Below are 25,191 nucleotides of genomic sequence, written 5' to 3' on the forward strand. Positions count from 1 at the left end.
CAACGCCGGGTATATCAGCGAGTTTATTTTAAAAGCCAGTAGCAAAGATGCGCCCCATGGGGTTTTCCTGCCCATCCCCCCGCACTCCTGCGCAATCTCCTGCGCAATCTTCTCCCTCTTATCGGGCTTTATTTTCAGCTCACATTTTTACTTCCCGACTCTTGCACATATGAATCACACGATAATGTTTAAAGACAGTCTCCTAACAGGACCTAATTGGTAATAATTACAAAACCCCCACTCTCCCGCACTTGAACATCCAAATTATTTTTTGTAACCTTGGAAATAATACTGTTGAGAGAATTAATGGACAGACTAACTGAGACTCTGCCTAGGGTCTGTGTGGACAGGGGAGACCTAGATGCATTAATTAGGCAGAAATAATGGTCTGTCTCTGTGCCTGTCTGTCTCTCAGTCCCTGTATGTGTGTCTCTGTGTGCTCCTCTTTGTGTGTCTGTTTGTCTCACTGTACCCTCATGGTAAGCACTTGATGTATTGGTGGGACCCAAACTGGTGGCTCACCAATGGTCATGTATGATCTTGTTCCAGCTTTATCTACAATCCATCATTGTGAAACCCATGCTGAATTTCAAGACCAACACAAATGATACCATCCTATTGAGTATGCTTTCTATACCTCCAACATGAGCTATGTTGATTACATATTGGGTTTCTAAGTGTATGAAAAAAACTAGCCTGTATCTATTAAAAAAAAATTCTGAAGCCTTATGTCTATCCCAAGTGGGAGGGTGATGAGTAGCAATTAATGTATCAGTTACCGTCATTTAAAAAATATATATATTCATGGTGGTCTTTATAGTTAAGGAGAATCAAAGATCTAATAGAAAATAACAAAATGAAACCCTTTGACAAATTCTCGTCCCTAGCCGAGAGATTTTCCAATACATTCAGCTAAGGGTATTTCTGACCCGATTCCACACAATACCTTCCCTTACTGTATTTGTAGAGCTGTGATTAAACCCTGCAAACCACAAAGGGTAAATATCACTGCTGTATAGCGCCCTCTTTCTCTCCATTTCACAATAAAACCTTACATTTATGACACAATGGGATACTGATCTGGATGACGTTCTAGATGAGGGCGAGGTGTCAAAGTGCTCAATTTGCACAAGTGTTAAAGAGAACGCATACTACAAGGTTATGTTTAGATGGTAGCTAAAGCTCGCTAACATCTACCCAGGTGCCTCGCCTTTCTGTCCTAAAGGCTGTCGCCAACTAGCTGACATGTTACACATGTGGTGGTAGTGTCCAAAGGGTTGCACCCCTATGGAAGAGAGTCCATGAACGTATCCAAAGCGTATTAGACCTGTCTTTTCCTCTGGACCCATGACGTTATCTGCTTAACAGACCGTCGTTACATGATATTGCTAAACACTACAAATAATTGATATCCCATATCGTAACAACTATGAGGTGCCCTATGGCCTCTTACTGGTTGAAGCAAGACGTCCCTTCTGTTGTTTACATTGAGAACACAATTCGGTTTAAATTACAAATGGAAAGACTAACTAGTTTTTTTAATGACCCCTCTTCAAAATTCCAAAAGGTATGGCAACCCTGGGTTGAACTCTTCCTCCATACTTCGTTGGAGCTGGCCCCTGCAGGTAGGCTGGGGACTCATGGCGGGCAGGTGTCCCACCTCCCCCAGCCTACAGTTGTCCTGCCCCTTCCTTCTGCTCCCCAGCAGCAAAAGAGTTAAGCCTTAGGGGGGGGGGGGTGGTAAATGTGTCTGAGGGGGGAAAGCGGGGTATTTAGAGGCCGCCATGATGCGGGAACAGGCCTTTTCTACGCGGCCCGTTGCACCAAGATGATTGCCCACCCTTGCCCACCCTTCCTGTTTGTATTAACAGAAATGTTAAGATATTGCAACAACAAAAAAGGGGGGGGGGGTTGGGGTTGATACAAATATACGTTTTGTTACAGGTTTTTGGAAAAGATGTTGACGGGTGGTTGGCCTGCCAAGCTGGGAGAGCCCAAGAGGTACGTGGATAACGTGTATTATGGCGCCCCGATTGGGGTTGGTTGACTAATTCTGCTGGCGCTTATATGGACAGCAGCGGGAGTCTCGAGCCACGGCAACACCGTTACGCTCTGACCTACGGTCGGGCTGATTGGCAGGCGGTACAAAACTCTGGTTGAAATATATAAATAAAGCTGTGACCTTGTTTTCCCCCCGTACTTTGTCTGTCGTTATTTGATGGGGGCTTTTAGCCCCCCCCTGCCTCTCTAAGAAAACAATTGCTTGTTTGGTTGCTAGCCTAGTATCCGTTCACTCTACTTTCTGGCTTATAATGAGATATTGTAACTCTGTCATTCCGATGTAAACCGTCAGTGTATAACTCAGTTTTGTTTCACTGTTCGACCTCAATTTCTGTATATTCAGATAGTTTTCATCCTATCTCTTCCCCTCCCTCCTTTAAAATTTCTATAACCCTCTAATTAAATACTTCAATAAATGTGAGTATATATAGATTTTTTTTTTTCAATGTATTCATCACCAAAACATGTTTTAAACCCAGAAAGTTCCCTACTATTTATTATAAATGTTTGGAATGTAACGTATCATGTGAAGAATAATTTTTTGCTGTCCTTCCTATGGAGCTTACAATATGAAATGAATGACATGGCCCAGAAAAATGAATTTTCAATTGATCAGACAGCCAAATAAGCACATTCTCAATCATTACCATTTGGAAAATATTGAATTGAGAATGGAATAGTAACAACCCATTACCGTTTGGAGTAAAGCACTGTGTCTGCTTTGCATATTAGCCATTTCAGAAGATAAAGTGAATTTGTTCTCATTTGGACGGCTATGGTCACTATGCAGCTGTCACACGGTCATTTTAGATTCAAGCACTCTTCCAAACGGTTGCTCTTTCAAACATCTGCAGCTGTGTGATTAATGCAGAGGCTAATTAGCAAAACTAGTAAAGCAGCAGTGATGTCCTGAACTTCCCACTGAAAAGGAACATTCTGCTGTATATTGCAAACATTCCCAATCTATAGGAAGGGCAAACGTGCAAAAGCTATAGAAAGTGCAACTGCAAATCACTGTGTAGGGACAGATCACTACAGTGGGCTCTATGGATCAAGGCAATGTTGGCACATGACAAAAGCGTTTAAACCCTGTGCCTATGTATCAAACGCATTTTGCTCCAATTTGCCCTGGCTTGCACCTTGGGGAGAGTCAGTAGGAGGAGTTGGGGGGGAGTTACATGGGGCAAAGATTATAATGAGATGTATCACATTCTGCTTCTCTGTCCCAGCATGCACCTTGGGGAGAGTCAGCAGGAGGAGTTGGGGGGAGTTACATGGTGCACAGATTATGAGATGCATCACATTCTGCGTCTCTGTCCCAGCTTGCACCTTGGGGAGAGTCAGTAGGAGGAGTTGGGGAGGAGTTACATGGTGCCCAGATTATGAGATGCATCACATTCTGCGTCTCTGTCCCAGCTTGCACCTTGGGGAGAGTCAGTAGGAGGAGTTGGGGGGAGTTACATGGTGCCCAGATTATAATGAGATGCATCACATTCTGCGTCTGTCCCAGCTTGTACCTTGGGGAGAGTCAGTAGGAGGAGTTGGGGGAGTTACATGGTGCCCAGATTATAATGAGATGCATCACATTCTGCGTCTGTCCCAGCTTGCACCTTGGGGAGAGTCCGTAGGAAGAGTTGGGGAGAGTTACATGGTGCCCAGATTATAATGAGATGTATCACATTCTGCGTCTCTGTCCCAGCTTGCACCTTGGGGAGAGTCCGTAGGAAGAGTTGGGGAGAGTTACATGGTGCCCAGATTGTAATGAGATGTATCACATTCTGCGTCTCTGTCCCAGCTTGCACCTTGGGGAGAGTCAGTAGGAGGAGTTGGGGAGGAGTTACATGGTGCCCGGATTATAATGAGATATATCACATTCTGCGTCTCTGTGCGGCATTCTTTCTGCTTTTCGTTTGCCAAAAAATCCTCCTTATCGGAAGTCTAACATCCTGCATCAGATGTAAAAAACTGTTCTTACATATATTGCAACTCCGCGCCAAAAACCTGAGCAACGCATCAAAGCAAACCTTTTTCTACATTGATACATAGAGCTCAGTAGGTTTTGAACACATAAGGAATACCTACCCTGCCCTGAACATGTAACATTATGCCTTATAACAGATATTTATTAATGATCCACCCCTGCTCATCCAATGCTGGCCCAACTTCTGCGTCCATCCGCCAAGCCCTCCATGTGCTGAGGGGCCCATGCTCCTCTCTGCTGCAGGGCCTTGCCGAAGTACTATCCCCCCCCCCCAAACCCCATAAGGTCCGTCCGGCAAATGTCAGAAGTTTGGCCCACCTAGAAGTCGAGGCTAAACTTCCACACCCATCTACCACCAGGGCCTCAATGTACCACAGGGCCCAAGCACCCCTCCGCTGTGGGACCCTTCCTGACCACATCCCCCCCCAGCTAGGCAAGATTGCCCTGCTACAGGGAGCCCAGGTCCAACACTCTGTCCTGAGTCCCGGAAAAGCTGGCGCCCGGCCTGGCGCTCGTTCCCACCGTAACACTAGTGAAGCTTAAACCCGTAAAATGATTTCCCTGTGTAACTCGTTTCCCCGCGTCCTTACTTACATACAAACTATATTTATTCATTTGATTCACATCCGTATGCGTAACCTCGTAGAGATCTGTGAACGTGTGTTTAGTATCATCGCCCTATCATTCTGAAACACTAATTGCAAATTCGATAATAAATGAATCACTGAAATCAAGAACGTTTTTTTTTTTCTCCATTAATGCGATGTCTGGGGAATTTGTGTAACCAACCTGAACGCCTTCGAATGCAGTTTTTTTTTTTTTTTAGGTAAAATTTGTTAGCTTTGTATATTAATCAATTAAACATTCGAGCCGGGCCCTCGTTACGTCTTGTATCTGTTGGTGAAGTCCAGGTAGTGGGGAATGCAAACATGTGAATAGAAAATTGAAAAGACAAACAGTGCAATCTGTCTTTCAAGTGAATACATTTCTTGGTAGCCTATAGATTGTCTTACTCACAAACTATCTGTTCTTAAAGCATATCCATCAGTGGCAACTTCTATCTAGATCAGTCTGCGCTACTGGGGCTCCTATTCTTTATCCACGTGGTCACCACACACTTTGTCGCCACTGTTGGATATGCTTTAAAGAACAGATCGTTTGTGAGTACGTAATCTATAGGCTACCAAGAAATGTGTTCACTTGAAAGACATATTGCACTATTTGTGTGTTCAATTTTCTATTCACATGTTTGCGCTCCCCACTACCTGGACTTCAACATTACTGAGGATTGAAAGAGCAATCCTGTGAAGGGTTTGAGCAGCACTTTATAACGTATTTTGTATTTTTTTTATTTCACATCACTGTTTTTTCACTATTTGGTATTTCTATATGTAAAGCATGTGACAATGTATAATTCTATATTCTCACCTAAGAAGGCAATCATTTGGTGCTCCTGTTATAAATCAGTAAAAAGCCTTGTGGTGTGATTAACACAATGGCTGCTTCAGTCAGTGTAACTCAGCAGCTACAATGTATCCTTCTATCACTAAGGTAACATTATCTATTGTTACAGTTTGCAGCTCAAACTGCTGGGAATACTGGCAACAAATTATAACAAACAGGAAAGATCTTGCACCGCTTGGGAGGTAGGCTAAAACCTGCTATATAAACCAAAGGAGTCTTTAAAACCAATTAAAAATGGCATTAAAAGATGAATAATCTTTTTTTTTAATGCAGTAAGTATTATCTAATACTATAGAATTGTTTTTTTGTTTTTAAAAACCCATATAAGATTTCACACGTTTTGCTGCTTTCAGTAGTTTGAATGCATGTATGATTTTATTTTATAATCGCACCTACCATGTACACAGCGCTTACAACATTACAATAATAGCTAAATAAATGACAAACAATGGGAATAAGTGCCATGGGTAAGTGGCAACATTAGGCAAATGGAGAGCCTGCCCCAAAGAGCGTACAATCTATGTGTTAGGCCCCGGACATGTTTGGCGCTTGCTGGCGGAAGCGTGCTGACACGCGCTCCCGCTCAGCACTGAGCGCCTACAGCCGCAATTAGAGCGGCTTTAGTAGGGGCTCACCTGCGCTTCCGCGCGCTTGCGGAAGCGCAGGTCTTGGGGGAATTTAAAATTCCCCCGCTTGCCGGCGAGACAGGCCGGTCACGTGAGCGGTTCGCCCAATGAGGGCGAACCAGCTCCGTGACGTCACTGGCCCGCGCCCGGCCAGTGACGCGCCCGCCCCCGGACCGCCCCCGGACTGTTCCCTGACGGCTGCTGAGAGCGCTTGCGGTAAGCAACCGCAAGGCCAGGGAAAGCACCCGCTGTCCCTGCGCCTAAGCGCGTCTCAGCACGCCAGCAGGGACCATGGACTCGGCCTTAGGTTGGGAGGCATACAGACACATTAGGAGGTCAAGGGCATCTGGAATTATTAGAAGAGGCGGAGAGAGTTTAATGAGATGGATTTTCAGCTGGGCTTTCAATATGGAAAGTGAATGTGTTTGACGAATATTGAGTGGAAGAGGGTTTCATAGGTAAGGAGAGATTAGTGAAAAAGGTTTAAAACGGGAGAGGGCTGTGAAGGTAAAAGGTGCGAAGATGAGATAACCTTGGTTTGAGTTTAAGAGGCGGGTTGGGGTTGTAACGAGAGATCAGAACAGGGCTGCCAACAGGGGAGGACAACCAGGACTCCTGTCCCGGGCCCCTTCAATGCCCTAAAAGCCCACAAAGGGGGATTGTATGGGCAGCGGCCAGTGAAGGGTTTCCAGCAAGGGGTCTGGCCCCTTGCTTGCAACAATACCATGGCCACTATCCCTTTAGGCTCCGGCTTCGTGGGCTTGTAAGGCACCCCTGTTCACCGGCCATCGTTCTTCCCCTCATATATCCTCCTGGGCCTTACCCCCTCAAAACTTCCCCCTCATGTCCATTGCCCCCTTAAACGTGTCCCAGGAACATTATTGCTCTACACCCCATCCAGACACATTACCCCCTTACACCCCCTCCCATGCCCCCCCCCTTCCCGGACCATTACCTCATTATACATCCCCCCCACCAGACCCATTACCTCCTTATAACGGCTCCCCCCATGCTCACACCTCCTTATACCCCTCCGGCCTCCCCCCCCCACCCCTGCCAACCCCCGCCCCCCCCCCAACCCCTGCCTCCCCATAACTTCTCCTTCCCCCCCCCAGCGCACTGAGGGGGAGGGGGTGCCCTGCTTCTTATATTTATCCTGGGCCCTAGATCAGAGTTGATATATATATATATGGAGGTGCAGAGGAGCCTTAAACAAAAGGAGAATTTTGCAGTTGATTTTTAATATTCTAATCTCGAGTAATGAGATTACCAGTCGGGCACAGGATGATATAAACATAATAATCCTAGGGGAGCAATGCCTTGGGTTAAATGTTCCCAGCGACAAATTGTGGAAAATAAAACACAGAAATTGATGCAAAAAAAAAAAAAAGATTGTCTGGGGACAAGAAATGTTCTTTATCTGGCAGACTTCAGGTGGAATCAAACACATGAAAGTAAAGCAAATAAAAGCATAGACATTCTCATTATAACAAAATAAATCATTCATGCTCACTTTTAAAGTCACTCACATTCTATTTGAGATACGACTGTGAATTGGGGAGAAGAATAACTACCCGTTCATGCCTGGAGGGACTGCAGATAGCTAGACCAGTGTTTTTCAACAGGGGCTCCACGGTCATCCCGAAAGTGTTCTCTGAAAGTTGTGAGGCAGGAAGGCCTGTTGGCAGTATGTTACAATAATCCAGACGGGAAAGGATAAGGGCCTGCATTAGAGTTTAAGCAGTAGTGTGACAGAGGAAAGGGCGGATCTTGGCAATATTACGGAGGAAGAAGCAACACGTTTTAGCCATGCCGTGCATGTGAGTGGACAAGGAAAGGGAGGGGTCAAATGTCACTCCTAGGCAATGTGCTTTGGCGACAGATGGATGGTAGAACCATTTATGGTGATGAAAAAGGAGATATTGGGCCAGGTTTAAGGGGAACTATGAGGAGCTCAGTTTAATTTAAGGCAGTGGAGCACCATCCACAAGCCTATAAGCCAGGAGGCAATCAGAGACTTGAGACTGAATTGCAGGTGTGGGGGTCGGGGTGGATAGCTGTATCTGATACCTAAGTAGGGTGACCATACGTCCCGGTTTAGCAGAGAAAATCCCGGGATTTTCACTAAACCTCCCAGAGCCCCGACAATTGTTCAAACGTCCCTGTTTCTAGCTTTTCCATCTCTTAAAACTAGACACTGCATATTTTTTTATAATAACTTTATTTCATATAATATCTTTATTTCATATACCTTGGGCATTCTCCCAATGGGACTCAAATTATAGTATAATGCTCAGTATGCAGAACAAAATAATTTTATAGACACGGCCCCTTCCCAGATGAGCTTACAATCTATGTTTTTGGTGCCTGTGGCACAGGGAGATAAAGTGACTTGCCCAAGGTCACAAGGAGCCAACACCGGGTATTGAACCAGGTTCCCCTGCTTCAAACCTCAGTGTTGTTGTGTTGTTGTTGTCACTACTTAACGTGGCCAAATATAGCACTCTTTTTACATAAATATATATATATGTGGTGGGTTTTGGGGTTAGAGCTTGCTGGGATTGTGTGTTTGAGTGTGAGATTTCCTCCAACGGCATTCAGAAGAGCGAGTGCAAGTGTGAAGGGAGCATGTTTGGAAATTTAGCCAAGGCCTTGGGTTAGAGGGACAGGTGTGCCAGAGCCAAGAAGGGTCAAGAGGATGAGAGGATAGAGTTAGAGTTGACAAGATTATCAGGTTAAGAGGAAGGAGAGGAGAAAGAGAGCTCAGCATTCAGGGTAGATGTCAGAGCAGAGAGGTCAATGGAGCCAAAGTCTCAATGGCACAGGTGAAGACCCCAGGGACTGCCTCTGTGTTGCCCACAAATGCCCTTGTACTATCACCCTTCAACCACTGAATGTGAATAAATGACCACCCTTGATGCCAGGGAGGTTAACCTAATTAAATGTCTCTACTCATACTGTCACTTAACTCAGGGGTGCTCAACTCCAGCCCTCAAGACTCCCCAACAGGTCAGATTTTCAGGATATCCCTTCACCACAGGTGGCTCAATCAGTGGCTCAGTCTTCGACTGTGCCACTGACTGATCCAACTGTGCTGAAGCAGGGATATCTTTGTAACCGGACCTGTTGGGGAGTCTTAAGCACTGGAGTTAACTGGTTAACGTCAAACAAAAGTTGCTATTCAACTCATAATTGAAATGATCCAGTTTGTAAGAAACACTTCTTGGCCTGATTATAATTTATGACCATTTGAAATTTTAGGAGCTTTGTTCTTTCCTGGCAATAAAAAAAAGAGCCTGAGGGTTTCAGAGCATTAACATCCTAATAAACATTGGTAAGAGAACATTGAAACAGATAAGCTTGAGCGAGGCTTTGAAAATGCCAGTCCATTGCCCTTAGTCTTTGCCGAGTGTCCGGTTGTGAGTACTGTAATGTGTCAGCCTGTTGTGGGAGATGGAGGGTTGGACTGGTGGGATCCTATGTTCCCGGGGTACGTGCCTCATATGGGGAAAACCCGATTTATATTCATACGGGAAGAACAGGTAGATCATTGGTGGCAGGAGGGGGAATACACCCCTGAACAAGGCGCAAAAATTGTGAGCCAGCATAGTAATTACTGGGATACAATGCCCGATAAGGAGGGGAAGCTCGTCTGGAAGCCAGACGCTGACCATTACTATCAATACAGCAGGCGCGGTACTGCAAAGGGAGATACAGCAGGGATATACTGCAAAGGGAGATACAGCAGGGATATACTGCAAAGGGAGATACAGCAGGGATATACTGCAAAGGGAGATACAGCAGGGATATACTGCAAAGGGAGATACAGCAGGGATATACTGCAAAGGGAGATACAGCAGGGATATACTGCAAAGGGAGATACAGCAGGGATATACTGCAAAGGGAGATACAGCAGGGATATACTGCAAAGGGAGATACAGCAGGGATATACTGCAAAGGGAGATACAGCAGGGATATACTGCAAAGGGAGATACAGCAGGGATATACTGCAAAGGGAGATACAGCAGGGATATACTGCAAAGGGAGATACAGCAGGGATATACTGCAAAGGGAGATACAGCAGGGATATACTGCAAAGGGAGATACAGCAGGGGCGGTACTGCAAAGGGAGATACAGCAGGGGCGGTACTGCAAAGGGAGATACAGCAGGGATATACTGCAAAGGGAGATACAGCAGGGATATACTGCAAAGGGAGATACAGCAGGGATATACTGCAAAGGGAGATACAGCAGGGGCGGTACTGCAAAGGGAGATACAGCAGGGGTGGTACTGCAAAGGGAGATACAGCAGGGGCGGTACTGCAAAGGGAGATACAGCAGGGGCGGTACTGCAAAGGGAGATACAGCAGGGATATACTGCAAAGGGAGATACAGCAGGGATATACTGCAAAGGGAGATACAGCAGGGATATACTGCAAAGGGAGATACAGCAGGGGCGGTACTGCAAAGGGAGATACAGCAGGGGTGGTACTGCAAAGGGAGATACAGCAGGGGTGGTACTGCAAAGGGAGATACAGCAGGGGTGGTACTGCAAAGGGAGATACAGCAGGGATATACTGCAAAGGGAGATACAGCAGGGATATACTGCAAAGGGAGATACAGCAGGGGCGGTACTGCAAAGGGAGATACAGCAGGGGTGGTACTGCAAAGGGAGATACAGCAGGGGCGGTACTGCAAAGGGAGATACAGCAGGGATATACTGCAAAGGGAGATACAGCAGGGGCGGTACTGCAAAGGGAGATACAGCAGGGATATACTGCAAAGGGAGATACAGCAGGGATATACTGCAAAGGGAGATACAGCAGGGATATACTGCAAAGGGAGATACAGCAGGGATATACTGCAAAGGGAGATACAGCAGGGATATACTGCAAAGGGAGATACAGCAGGGATATACTGCAAAGGGAGATACAGCAGGAATATACTGCATATTGAGTCGGGGGGTAATTACAACAGGAACGGTACTGCACTCGGGCGAAAGGTTCTCTTGGATAAGAGGAACCAGAAATGCCACCATTTATTGTAATACTATGTGTTTTATGATTCTATGGGCCGGCACAATTATTGGTGGTGCATAATAATGCTCCTCATGCGGGGTCATGAGGGAGGATGTAGCCAAGTGCCCCTTGCTAGAACCTTCTACTGGCCTCAACACTATAAGTCCCAATAGGAACAGGCAGTGTTGGGGTTAAACTCCTGCGCAGGGCCCAGCCTGCATTTGCAGCCTGGGCGGGTACTATGTTGCTTATCCAGGGGCAGGCCTAAACCGCCAGTTAGAGTGTCATACCTGGGGAGGGTACTGACTGGGTCATATGTATATAGTGTGATGCCTGTCAGTCCCTAGACCTGCCCTCTTATGGTGCAGGGTTACAAGCCCTTCCCCCGGGTATAGAAGCTGACACTGCACCAAATTGAGGTTTTTGATTATGAGACAGTGTGATACCCTTTTCCCTACAAGAGGGTCATGGAGATTGGGAAGGGCTCTTGGGGCCTCAAGCCCCTGGGGTCTGCTCCAGGGCTGGAGGACGATCATGCTGTTGTACAATAAAGCTGCAGTTTGACCCACTATGGTGTGTGGTTATTGGAGAGGAGAATTGCCTGTGGGGACCACCCTGCATCCAGCAGGATCCTCATGGAATGGAGGAGCTGCACAGTAAAGAGATGGAGAAAGCCTGCCCGGTTGCTTCTCCCAAACTACAACTGCGGAGCCACTCAGACCTCCTGAACCAGCAGGTGAGCTACAGCATGGGGGACAATACCCATGGAGTGGCCGGATCTTCCGTGGTAGGGAGGAACAGGGGCTACATACATATAATAGTTTTTAAACTGTACTTCTAATTAGAGAGGAGGGAAAAATAAAGAGAACGTATATAATTTCTTACAGTTACCGTTTATTTTATCGCTAAAGATTACATTGGTCTGAACTTTGGTATTTTTGTTTAGGTTTCTTGGTAAACGCCTCAATGACAACGATTGTTCCTGAAGATGTCTGTTGCGGTGACTCATTACATGGGTTCCATCTGGACAAGCAGGATGGGGTAGATTGGAAATTGAAAGTCATCCTTGCCCAGTGATGAACTTCATGTGTAAGACAGCAGTACCAAAAGCCAAAAGAGCTCCTACTACATTAGAATGTGCATCTTTTTGTTGATGAGACGGGGTGTGTAAGGCCCATATGCAGAGCGAAGTCGGGCCAGTCTTGCCCTCAAACCATTTTTCCCCTTCGGTTGAGGACCCGCTGCACGCGTCCGCACGGCAGCCTTGCTTGCCGGCGGCCAGTGCAAGTCACTAAACCGCGATCTGCAGCTGACTTTTTTTTGCAAGGGGGGCGTGGCCAAAACGGGTCAGGGGGCGCGGCCATTGAACCCGGGGATGGGTGGAGGAGGTTAAGGGTGAAGACGCAGAGGTTGTGGGTCCACAGGAGGAGGGATAGATTCCACACACAGGCACACTTCCCTCCCAAGCCGCCTCCCTCCCGTAGCTCCCCTCCTCCCCGACTGACTCGTGCACCACGTGACGTGGGACCTCCAGACTGGAGGAAAGGGGCTGGTGGCCCGCGGAAGCCACCAACCGCAGCGGGTCCTTAGCATTCTGCTCCAGCACTGCATCTAATCTGTGCCGTATTCACTTATGTCACTCCTCTTGTTTCTCTCTTGTACGGTGTCAGTGTAAATATTGAGTAAATCCTTCTAACAAGGAAGCAATGTCTTGTAATCTGCTAAACATTTAAATATGTTTTATATTATATGTAATATATGTTTATAGATATAGATAAAGATCTCGCACAAATAAAAGCATTTCGTTAGCCACAGAACGGTATCGTCTATTCATTTTTGATTATTGAAGCTCGGCTAACACGGTACTGATACCTCTACATATATCACTGATGATACCCATCAAGGTTGAAACATGTCTGTGAGTGGGTTAACTGACTTTGCATCTCCCAAGTCCTTGCTTAAAAGCTGTGTTTAAAGCAGCATGCATTGACTAAGGGTTGCTCATGTAATGTGAGCATGAGATAAAAAGTGGCACTGTGTGCTCATCTGCATGTCATTTCCCAGAATCCCTTGCTGCAGTGGAAGTGCTGTTTGCTGGGTGATAATGGTGAAAGACAGGGTTGCAGACCTGTCTAAGACATGCAAATGAATATACAGGAATATTTACAGTTGCTATATATATATATATATATATTATACACCCCATCCAATCTGCCCCTTCCCTAACTATCTAGAGAAGGCATCTCAAAACTCATCTCTTTTCCATCACATTCCATTATCCCCCATTAACATCCTTTCCAATCCCCCCCCCTCGCCCCACCCTCCCCAACTCCCATGATCTCCCCTGCCCTCACCCCTTCCTAAAGCCTCTCCAAAACCACCCACCTCATCGATCCAATTGACACCCCTGTCCCCACTGTCCGACCCATCACCATGCCAGCGACCAGATTAAATCCAGAAACTTTAGCCCAACCCCTGTCCACCAACCCAGCAAGCACTTAAATGCTCCCAACCCATAGCCCGGTCCATAATGTTCCCTCCCCTGCCCACCAACCAAACAAGTTTTACTAACTAAAGTACAGTGCTCTGGATAAGGGTGCTATATACATGCTGTTATAAATAAATACGGTAAATAAATCTATTAATATATTCCAGTGGAAACGGTCAACATTTGATGTAGCACACAGACACCCACACGGCTTTGGACTCTTGCACCGCAGTACTGCAAATAAGTAGCATACCTTGAAAAATGGCGGCATTCTGAATGATCAGGAATTTCAGCTTGGCGCTGGCAGACTGGAGAAGTTGCTCCATGTTTAATCGAGCTGCCACTTGATACCTTTCTTCCATTTTTCTGGAGCAGCAGGTTACGCCCTTTGTGACACAGACTTGCAGATCGGCTCCTGCAGAGGATGGAAAACACGGAGGACCACGTGAGGACCATGTAGATGTGGCGCTCGGTATCTTTAGAAGAGTGGTGGCCAACTCCAGTCATCAAGGGCCACCACCAGATGAGGTTCTCAGGATATCCCTGCTTCAGCACAGGTGGCTCAATCAGTGGCTCAGTCTTCGACTGAGCCACTGATTGAGCCACCTGTGCTGAAGCAGGGATATCCTGAAACCTGACCTGCTGGTGGCCCTTGACGACTGGCGTTCGCCACCCAATGCTTTAGAAAGAGTCAATCATTCCCATAGTGAAATTACTTACTTGTCTTCTTTTACAAATGAAGGTTTCTTCTACGTGAGTACACACACACACACACGTTGCATTACTTTTCAACAACACAAGAACAAAGGGGAAAAGACACACAGCCTGTCAGCTACAAGATTCCACAAACAGCATCAATGCAAATGAAATTAGATAAGGGTCATAAAATCATGCTGGGGTGGCCTTTTCTTACCCTAGAAACATTACACGTTTCAATAATGATTTCAATAATTGAAAGACACCGATAGAATTGTTAGGGATACGCACGAGGACGGTGTCTGATGGCGTGGGAATACACGGTTATCCAACAGGTTGCTACTACGAGTCCTGAAATCCTACCTCACATACACATTAGATCAGTGTTTTTCAACCAGGGTTCCTAGGAAGCATTGGGTTCCCCGGCCATCCCTAAAGTGTTCCCTGTCATTTTCAGGTCATTTGAAAATTGTACCAAATACAGAAGAATTTACAAGGCATCTGATCTCTGACGCGCTGTTAGGACTGGGAATATTTGTATTTATTTATTTATAAAATGTTTTACCAGGAAGTAATACATTGAGAGTTACCTCTCGTTTTCAGGTATGTCCTGGACATAGTTAATATGACAAATAATACATGGTTACAAATAGTTACATAAATGAGCAGGGTATACATTATATACAATACATTGCGTGCACAGTTAGAGAACATATATATTATAGGCCTATGTAACAGTTACAGACCAGATTAAAATGTGAGACAGCCTTAGTTTTGATAGAACTTAAACTGGTGGTGGATGTGAGAGTCTCTATATAGTACGCGCTGGTGCGTGGGCCTACGCACGGCGTTGTGCGTGCACGTGGCATACGTGTTTAGTGTCTATAGGGCAAGCGGGGAAGCGCGTGGCTAGGAGGCGTGGCTATGATGTCACAGTGTTGGGCCGCACTGTGATTGGCTCACAGCATCATGTGAGCGCGACAGTGCGAAAATAAAAAATGTCTTATATTTCCTCAGATCTGCCGTGCCAACGCTCGCGGGTGTCTCCACTATAGCAATGTCAGGCTCACGCAAGCAATTATCTTTGGCGCGCGTGCGCACAGTAGTGCACTATATTACAAGCCTTAGAGAGGGTTGGGGTTCCTTACAACGCATCTGATCTCAGACTCGCTATTAGAGAGGGTTGGGATTCCTTACAAAGCATCTGATCTCCGACGCGCTATTAGAGAGGGTTGGGGTTCCTTACAATGCATCTGATCTCAGACGCGCTATTAGAGAGGGTTGGGGTTACGCAGAATTTCATAGGGTTCCTTAATCAAAAAAAAGGTTTGAAACCTCTGCATTAGATACATGTTCAGGTGGGAAACCATCACAGCACCTCAACACTCCTGCAACAGCTTCAACCGCCCCACAGGTAGGACTCCTGGGAGGGTAAGAAGCCCCGCACATAGTTTGCGATTTTCCAAGCGTGTCTGCTCTTCTTTTTTTTTTTTTTTTTAAATCTTGAAGATTTTCTCCATCTTTTGCTTCTGAGGTTACCGTGGTAACCGTTAGTCTGCACTGGGCAGTGGGGAGAGCTTCATTTTAACCTCCCGGGCACTTCATATGTCAAACACTTGAATGAAACAAACAAAGAATCAAATCAACCCAAAAAATAAAAATATTTGAAAAAAGCAGCGTTGGAAAAGGCAATAAGAGATCTCTTGAAGTAAAAAGAAAATGAACAGCTGCTTTAAAGACGCAATCCCACAGTCGGCAAGTTGCATCTTTTAGAGTGGGGGTGTGCAAACTTTTTTGCTACGCCCCGCCTGCTATTCTCCGTTGTTGTGCCCCCCCCTTACCTCGCGCGGCGTCAAATGACACCGATGGGTCGTGTAACTTCACGTGACCCGCGGCGTCATTTGCCGTCACGTTACCATGGCAACCGTGACGTCACATGACCCCGCGGCGTTGCCATGGTCAACACACCCTGAAGCCGGTTGAATCCCGGTAAGTAAAAGGTTGCAGAGGCCTCACGCGGCCCCCCACCATTTCATTTAAATGCCTTGGGGAAGAGCGCGGGACCGCTGCAACCGCCCCGCGCCCTCACGAAAAAATCTCGGGGGCGCGCCCCCCAGTTTGCACACCGCTGTTTTAGAGGCCTGTGAATGGGGAAGTGTTTGTCAATCAGAGAGCCAATAAAGATAAGGGGAGGTGGGGAGGGGGGAATCTGGCTGTACAAGCACTCGCTGATCACACAGTGACATCACACTGTGACATCACACAGACGGGAGCAGCCAGAGGAAATCACACCAGTCCCAAGTCTTGCTTAAATAATTATAGAGACAGAACATGAAACACAGACAGAGCTCAGTGCACATCCAGTGAAACCTATACACTGGATGTGCACTGAGCTCTGTCTGTGTTTCATGTTCTGTCTCTGGTTTTAAATATATATCGCTATGCTCAGTAGCACTCCTCTGTGACACCCATATGCTTATATATATGTTGTGGTTATTTTGGGGGTTCAATATGAGCTTGCAGGTGTCCTGTATGTTTTACAAATCTTGTTCAGCTGGTCTTAGCTGATTGGAAGGTGGCTCTTCCTATCTTGTTGAAGCTCACCCCCTCGCACATTTAAATGGTTAAAAGCTCACCCCATAGCATCTCCCACTCTCAGGGGAACTTGCTTGCTTGCAGTATGATTGTGACAAATCTAATACAGAGTGCTTTTCCTGGTAATGTACAGGTTAATAAAAGCTTCAATCAGACTTAGAACTATGCAACTAATTTTGACAGATTATAAAGCATTCTTCCTTGTAATGCACAGGTTATTAAGAATTTATATTAGTGTAGGGACCCTTGAGATGTGGTCTGCCGTGAGGTGGCTCAGGGGCTTACAACAATTTGGCCAAAATGTTAAACTAAAAGACCATTTTATTTAATAGATATCTATTTCTATTCTACTATATATTTCTCAAAGTGTCCTATGTGTCGTTGCCTGTGTCTGTCTGTATGTGTCTCCCTGTGTCCCTCCCTGTGTCCCTAGCGGCAATCAGATTGTACCTTGGGCCAGGCCAATGAGATTGCTCCCTTGGCACGCCCGCCCGCCCCCCGCACACCTCTCATTGGCCTGAGGCGGGGGTGACGACACAAACGCACACACACAGCGGCGCTCATCGGGACCCGCGCGCACCTCCTCCTCTCCCCGGGTCTCCCGCTTTCCTGCGCTTTTTCCTCCCCCCCCCGGGCGCCGCTACAGTCAGCGGGGGAACGGAGCGAGCACCTGGGACACAGCAGGGGACTCTCACCTCCCCACGGCTCTCACCACCCATAGGCCACTCACCCCCCCCCGCTCACCCCCCCCCCGCTCGCCCCCCCCCCCCCGCTCACCCCCCCCCCTGCTCACCCCCCCTCCCACACACACACACACAGAGCACGCAGCTCTCCCCTAACCCGGCGCTCCCCCCCCCACACACACAAAGCACGTGGCTCTCCCCCCCCCCCCCACCCCACACACAGAGCACGCGGCTCTCCCCTCACACAGGCCGCTCCTTCTCCGGCTGTCTCCGCCTCTCCCGCGAGAGGCACAGCACCTCCTCACCGAAGCATCTCAGCCTCTCCGCGGAGAAGCCCGAGGTGGAGGAGGAGCGCGGCCGGGACCCGTAGGAAGAGGAGCGCGGCCGTGTGCAAGGTGAGGAAACACAGGGGAATGGGTTATTTACAGCGTCCCTGACTATGCCTGCCCTTTGCCCCCCCTGCCCTTTGCCCTCCCTCCCCCTGCCCTCCCTCCCCCTGCCCTCCCTCCCCCTGCCCTTTGCCCCCCCCTGCCCCTCCCTCCCAATGCCCTTTGCCCCCTGCCTTCTCTCCCAATGCCCTTTGCCCCCCCTTCCCTCCCTCCTAATGCCCTTTGCCCCTGCCCTCCCTCCCCCTGCCCCTTGCCCCCCCTGCCCTCCCTCCTAATCCACTTTGCCCCCCCTGCCCTCCCTCCCCTGCCCTCCCTCCCAATGCCCTTTGCCCCCTGCCCTTTGCCCCCTGCCCTCCCTCCCAATGCCCTTTGCCCCCTCCCTCCCAATGCCCTTTGCCCCCCCTGCCCTCCCTCCTAATGCCCTTTGCCCCCCCCTGCCCTCCCTCCTAATGCCCTTTGCCCCCCCTGCCCTCCCTCCTAATGCCCTTTGCCCCCCCTGCCCTCCCTCCCCCTGCCCTTTGCCCCCCCCTCCCCCTGCCCTTTGCCCCCCCCTCCCCCTGCCCTTTGCCCCCCCCTGCCCTCCCTCCCCCTGTCCTTTTCCCCTTTGCCCCCTGCCCTTTGCCACCCTGCCCTTTGCCACCTTGCCCTTTGCCCCCTGACCTTTGGCCTCTTGCCCCCCTCCCTCCCTGCCCTCTTGCCCCCCTCCTTGCCCTCTTGCCCTCCTCCCTCCCTGCCCTCTTGCCCCCCTCCCTCCCTGCCCTCTTGCCCCCTCCCTCCCTCTCCTCTTGCCCCCCCTGCCCTTTGCCCCCTCCCTCCCTGCCCTCTTGCCCCCCTGCCCTCTTGCCCCCCTGCCCTCTTGCCCCTCCCTGCCCTTAGCCCCCCCGCCCCTCCCTGCCCTTTGCCCCCCCTGCCCCTCCCTGCCCTTTGGCCTCTTGCCCCCCTCCCTCCCTGCCCTCTTGCCCCCCCTGCCCTTTGCCCCCCTCCCTCCCTGCCCTCTTGCCCCCCCTGCCCTTTGCCCCCCTCCCTCCCTGCCCTCTTGCCCCCCCTGCCCTTTGCCCCCCTCCCTCCCTGCCCCCCTCCTCCCCTCCCTTCCCCCCTCCTCCCCTCCCTTCCCCCCTCCCTCCCTGCCCTCTTGCCCCCCTGCCCTTAGCCCCCCCACCCCTCCCTGCCCTTAGACCCCCCCGCCCCTCCCTGCCCCTCCCTGCCCTTTGGCCCCCCCGCCCCTCCCTGCCCTTTGGCACCCCCGCCCTGCCCTTTGGCCCCCCAGCCCCTCCCTGCCCTTTGGCCCCCCCCGCCCCTCCCTGCCCTTTGGCCCCCCCCCGCCCCTCCGTGCCCTTTGCCCTCCCCACCCTTCCACGCCCCTTGGCCCCCCCCCGCCCTTCCACTCCATGCCCCCTGCCCTTCCACGCCCGGGCAACGCCAGGTATATCAGCTAGTACATATATATTTAGGCACTGTACCGTGTATAGGTTTCACTGGATGTGCACTGAGCTCTGTCTGTGTTTCATGTTCTGTCTCTGGTTTTAAATATATATCGCTATGCTCAGTAGCACTCCTCTGTGACACCTATATGCTTATATATATGTTGTGGTTATTTTGGGGGTTCAATATGAGCTTGCAGGTGTCCTGTATGTTAAATAATTATAGGTGTCAGATTTGAGTTAAAAAATGTATAAATTACCCAATGAGTTCCCTTAAACATGTCACTGGAATTAGTTCACTCTGAGGAATTATCCCTTTGAAAGGCGTTAGGGCAGTGTGGTTTTTTTTTGTGTCTTTTAATATATACACACACACAAAACTTTACATACACAAACATTCTAAAACAACGGTTGTATTTGCTGTTGGGGGGGACTTTTTTCATAGATACATCCTAATTAGAACATTTTGTTTTAACTACAGGGACACATGCTGGGAGACGGATCAGTATAACCGACTACATTAAAACAAAATGTGCAAAAGGGAATTAGATAAAAGGGAGAAATTCAAAAGGCCATCTTTAATATAATAGAGGGTAACGTTAGTATTGCTGTAATAGGTTCCCTATGCTGTCAAATATCATTTCACTGCCTAAAGCTACATATGCATGTACCCAATTAATTCCCCACCTCAATATGAGTGATAAAAATGTATATATACTGAGGGAAGTAAAAGCAGATTGAAGGAATGCTCAATATAATGATAGGTGGATTGAAACCCTGCAGTACGACTTCACAAAAATTCAATGAGACATGACTCTCCCTCATAAAAAAAGGCAAATTTAGCTCTGTTCTGCACTGAGCAGTTTGATGGCCTGCTGGTTAAATCCTTGACATTAAAATAAAACAGTTAACCTTTATAATAGGTTGCAATATAGTCATTGGAGCCATCTGCATCCTGGATTGAAACTAAAGTGATATTAATTATAAAAGCATTATCTACAAAAATATATCTATGACCTGTATTATATTTGGATCCCCATATGCTAATATTCCTATAGAATGTGGTTGGGATTAGAGTGGGCATCATTGGTGTATAGGTGAGTTATTGGGCACGTTCTGTAAGAGATGGTTAAATGCCTAGAGCCAAGAACTACATCCGATCAACATTTGAAATAACACACTGCACAATTATTGTTTTTATGTTTTTTATTTACATGATGTGTCCCTGACTGGAGCGCTCCCTTTCCACTCCAAACCAAGACTAAATGCCTATACTGTCATTTCTCAGTCCCCACGATATTGCTTACAATGTGATCCGCATTTCAAATTCACTAATATTTCAGCATTTGGAATGACGTTTAGTGTATGTATTCCTAGGTAGAGATGTGGTCAAAAAAGGGTTGGTCGTAGTTCTGGTCCTTTCTTCCATGTAGTAACAGAGGAGGGAGAGGGAGTATGGGGTATGATACCTTTTATTGGGCCAACAAGTAGTTGATGTGTTACAATTTTTCGAACGTATACAACAAAAGACAGGGGTGCCCAATGCTACATCCAATTGACAAAACATATATGGTAATAAGTATAAAGTTAAATACTTCAATAATAATATTTTCTTGGTTATTTAGTTAGATCCTTTGGCCAAAGCATCGTAAGCCTGCATACCACGCCAAGGTATAACCAAACTATGCAGGTCCTAACACTACACTGTGAACCCTTCCTTTTACCTCTGTATGAGGGGAAAGAACCATAGTAGGTCCTGTTCTTGCAGCAAAATGAAAATACCTCCCAAGTTAAAAAGGTGAGGAGTGAGCTCTGGGGGGAGGTGCCACCTACCTCCAAACAACTGTTACCCGTCAGAAATTAAATTAACACACACATTCCCAGCTAGCTCAAACTCCTACACCCACCACATCATGAATATATATTTATGTCAAAAAGGAGTGCTGTTGAGCGTGGCAAATGTACACAACAAAAGACAGGGGTGCCCAATGCTACATCTTGCCCTTCTATTCCATACCCGGTGAGGTACAACATTGGAGGTTTTATTCTATGAAGATTTTTGAACATATTTATGAAGAACTAAGGTACAATATCCAGCTCTGTACACTATATATTTCTAAGAAGAAGAAAAACGATTCATGCTGCTTATTACAAAAGGGACATTCACTATATGATGCCATTGTGTTGTTCTAGGATACTCTCCCTTGGCAATTTTGGAGTTGTCTTCTGTTTTCTCCTTGAGCACCAGATTGCTCTCCTTTCTGTTGTGTAAATTCATGAACCTGGGAAACTTTGCCCTTTTTTTTTCTGTTGAAAGAAATCTAATTTTTTTTTCAAGTTTTACAAAGTAAACGTTTCCACAACTTCAAATACGAGTTGTGCGAGACAGGAGTACCCCTTAACTTATTTACTGATCAACAAGACTCATCTATGCAACATGCGGAGAGAGATTCCCAGAGAAACACTCATATAAATAAGCAAATTAGCTCAGTACCCAGGCAACTCGGGTGTATTCAAAAGTCTCTCTCCACATGTTATACAGATGACAGTTTTGGGAGGTATATAAATTAATGGATATTTATTTTTGAGCCCCCCCCCCCCCTCCCATTTTTAATGCAAGGTCCTCAATCCTAATTTCACTTGTATACCTTGTTTATATTTTGATTATAGCAAGTGGCAATTTTCCTACTAAAACACAGACTTTTGCCCAGCTTGATTATTTGTTGTGACCTCTTGGATGTCTGGGAGGATAAGCAGTCTGAGCTGCTAAATCCCAAAATGCAGATACACTGGGGAGGGGGTGGGGAGGGGGAGGGGAACCAAACCATGATATAATCACAAAGTCAACTTCAGCTGAGATGACTGAACATGGCTGTGAAGTGTTAACCCATTTACAGGCAGGTCTGCAATGCATTGCTTTGCAATACACAGTATTATTATTGTAGATACTGTATGTCCACCGACGGGGTTGTATGCTAGTTAATGGTTGGTTTATATAAAATGACTATCTATCTTCCAACATCTCAAAAACCTTGAATACTTTGTGGCAAATCCATATACTGTGGCAAAGTACAACAAATGGATATCATGGCACCTTCACGTCTGTTTTTGTGTGTGCCCACAAGCACACACATTTTCTTGTGAAAAATGCCATGGAATCCATCGTTCAAACCCCTCTTCCTCTCCCTTTGCCTCAGGCACCAACATTAGATTGTAAGCTCTATGGGGTCTTGTCACATTGTGTCTGCAAAACTCTACATACAGCTCTGTGTATGCGGTCAGTGCTATATAATAAAAAATATATATTATTGGTGCAAATTTCTTTGACCGAGCCCGCTGTGCTGAAGCAGGGATATCCTGAACACCTGACCTATTGGTGGCCCTTGAGGACTGGAGTTGCCCACCCCTGGTTTAAGCCCATCCCCAGATGTCAAAAGGCCCAGATCTACAAAACGGTGCTAAGCTTTAGCACGCCTGTACGCCCATTCATTGTGCATCTGGCCCAAAGTAGCCAAGGCCGGAACTGACAAAAAAACTTAAGCAGACTCATTAAAATGTTACATTAAATGTTACCCTCAATTTGTAACATTTAATGTTTCACAAAATGAGTGTTAACTTTAAAAAAAAATGCAAATTGTATTTTCATTATTAGCCTACATTTTACAGGAGTCCTCAGAATCTAAAATAAAATAACATGGGGCTTTGAAAGATGGCCTTTAAGGCAAGGAATGGCATTGCGTTATGTTAGTACCACATAAGTTGTGGTAAGTAAAAAAGTGACATTTTTATTTGCATTATGTTGGTAGTAATGGTTAAGGGGCCACGGCTTGGTCACTTGGTCAGATTTTCGGACATGTCTGGTTCTGGGTCCGCGATTGGAGCAATCAATAAAAGGCTGCAACATCTTTATGGATCCGCTTCTGATGGATGATATCCTGAACATTTAGTGATACAATCTGTGCGGTAAATCACATATAAAATATTCAGTCCCCGTGTCTGTTCAGACCAGTAAATAAAACCTCGGCCTCTGACAATGTTTTCTAACGTTGGGTAAGCGATACCTTAGAATTGCCCTCCGATGAAGCCCCAGCCAACACACACTTACAGTGTCATTATCAGATCAGGTTTTATAGAACCTACAATATATTGGCTGCAGCAGGGCCCCTCTTGAAAAATCTTCCATTATCACAATGATTAATGCCTTTTGTCAAAAAAACTGGAGGATGCTGTGAAATGTAATTACTGCTCATACTCATCCCAGATGTGCCATTTCCAAGGTATGAGGATGCTGCGATCATTCTAATTATGATAATGTTAATGTATTTGTGTACATACTACGGGAAGTCCAAGCTTTCAGCTAGTGTGATCCCCAGTACACCTATTTACACCAAACCTGTTATATATAATTATGTTTATATGGTGCATTTAATAAGTACATACATTTTTACCAGAAACAACCTTTTTTTTGTTCCTCTGTCCATGACGGGCTCCTATTATCCTTACTCCTTTCCATGGCCAAACCTAGTACTGTACACCCCTCTGCTCCATAACCTCTATATCAGGGGGTTCTTAACCTGTGGTCCATGGACTCGCTGGAGGTCCGTGGTCCAGGGGGACCATAATTTTTTTTTATTAAACAATACATTTTTAGAACTACCTAAAATGGAAGTAGAAAAATTAAAAAAAAAACATTAAAACTGACGATAATTAAGTTCTGCAAACCACCATTACAAACCACAAAGGATCTAGGGGTCCCATAGGTTCAAAAAAGGTTAAGACCCACTGATCTGTACAAAAGACTATTTAATGGGTTTAAGGGTCAGTCCCACAGTGGAACAAAATGAGCTAATGACATTGATCTCCGAAGAGTTAAAGGGAAGGACACAAGAGCCCAGAAAAAAAACAAGCAGACACTGGAGAGGGGTCCAGCTACATTTGGGGGCCCATTTAACAGGAAAAGACAGAATTATTATAATGTAAGTGATGCTCAACAGAGCAGTACAAAAACAGAACGCCCGCATTTAACCTCTTCAATGCCGGAGCGGCCTACAATCCATCCTCCACTCAAGGCGTTCAAGTGTTAAATAACGAGACTACAAAGCACTCTGATAATTGCAGGTAATTGTGGGACGCTGTAATTATCTCATCATCCTGTCCGCCACTCTTTAATTCAGTCTGGCAGCTCCAGTTTCAGAGTTCTGTTCCACAGATGAAAACAAAAAGAATTCTGCCCTAGGTAATGTTCGGGAACTTAGAGGGCAAAAAGCAAAGGGTTTTTGGGGGTGGGGGGGGGCGGTTGTATTGTACGGTATTTTTCTTTATTTTTAATAACAAAAATGTTACATCATATAAGCATATATAACATCAAGTATATGAATATCTCCATATCTAACGCCTGTTTTATCATACATTAAAGCAGCAATACCGGTTGCATTTATAGTTTTTTTCTTTGTTTGTTTGTTTTTATTACAGGATTGAAGCAGGGGGGTCCCCGGAGCTGAACTGTGTTAATTTCAGCACCGGGGACCCCCTGCTTCCAGAGTAGTGGTGCCAGAGTTAAGGATCTCTACAGCCAGGGAACTGTGTGGCTAACATAATGGCGGCGTTTAAATGTAATGGATCACGTGGGCACAGAGGAAGCCGTGACATCATCAGGTGCAGCTTCCTATTGGCCGGCGCAAGCAGGACCGTTAAACTCCAGAGATACCGGCACCCCCTGTTGAAGTAAGCATCTCCTTAAGCAGGGGGTCTCTGAAGCTGAAATGAATG

The 25,191-nt window shown here is 46.7% G+C and overlaps 1 protein-coding gene across 1 annotated transcript in view; it reads right to left on the reverse strand.

Annotated features, from left to right (window-relative positions):
* Window positions 1-25,191, reverse strand: part of GPC3 (glypican 3) — a 294,690-nt gene that overhangs the window by 263,675 nt on the left and 5,824 nt on the right. The window contains exon 2 of the mRNA XM_075573174.1: window positions 13,892-14,053. Within this exon, the coding sequence (XP_075429289.1) occupies window positions 13,892-14,053 (162 nt within the window). The remainder of the gene's footprint in view (window positions 1-13,891; window positions 14,054-25,191) is intronic.

Source organism: Ascaphus truei, chromosome 16, assembly GCF_040206685.1.
Source record: "Ascaphus truei isolate aAscTru1 chromosome 16, aAscTru1.hap1, whole genome shotgun sequence".
Classification (NCBI taxonomy): domain Eukaryota; kingdom Metazoa; phylum Chordata; class Amphibia; order Anura; family Ascaphidae; genus Ascaphus; species Ascaphus truei.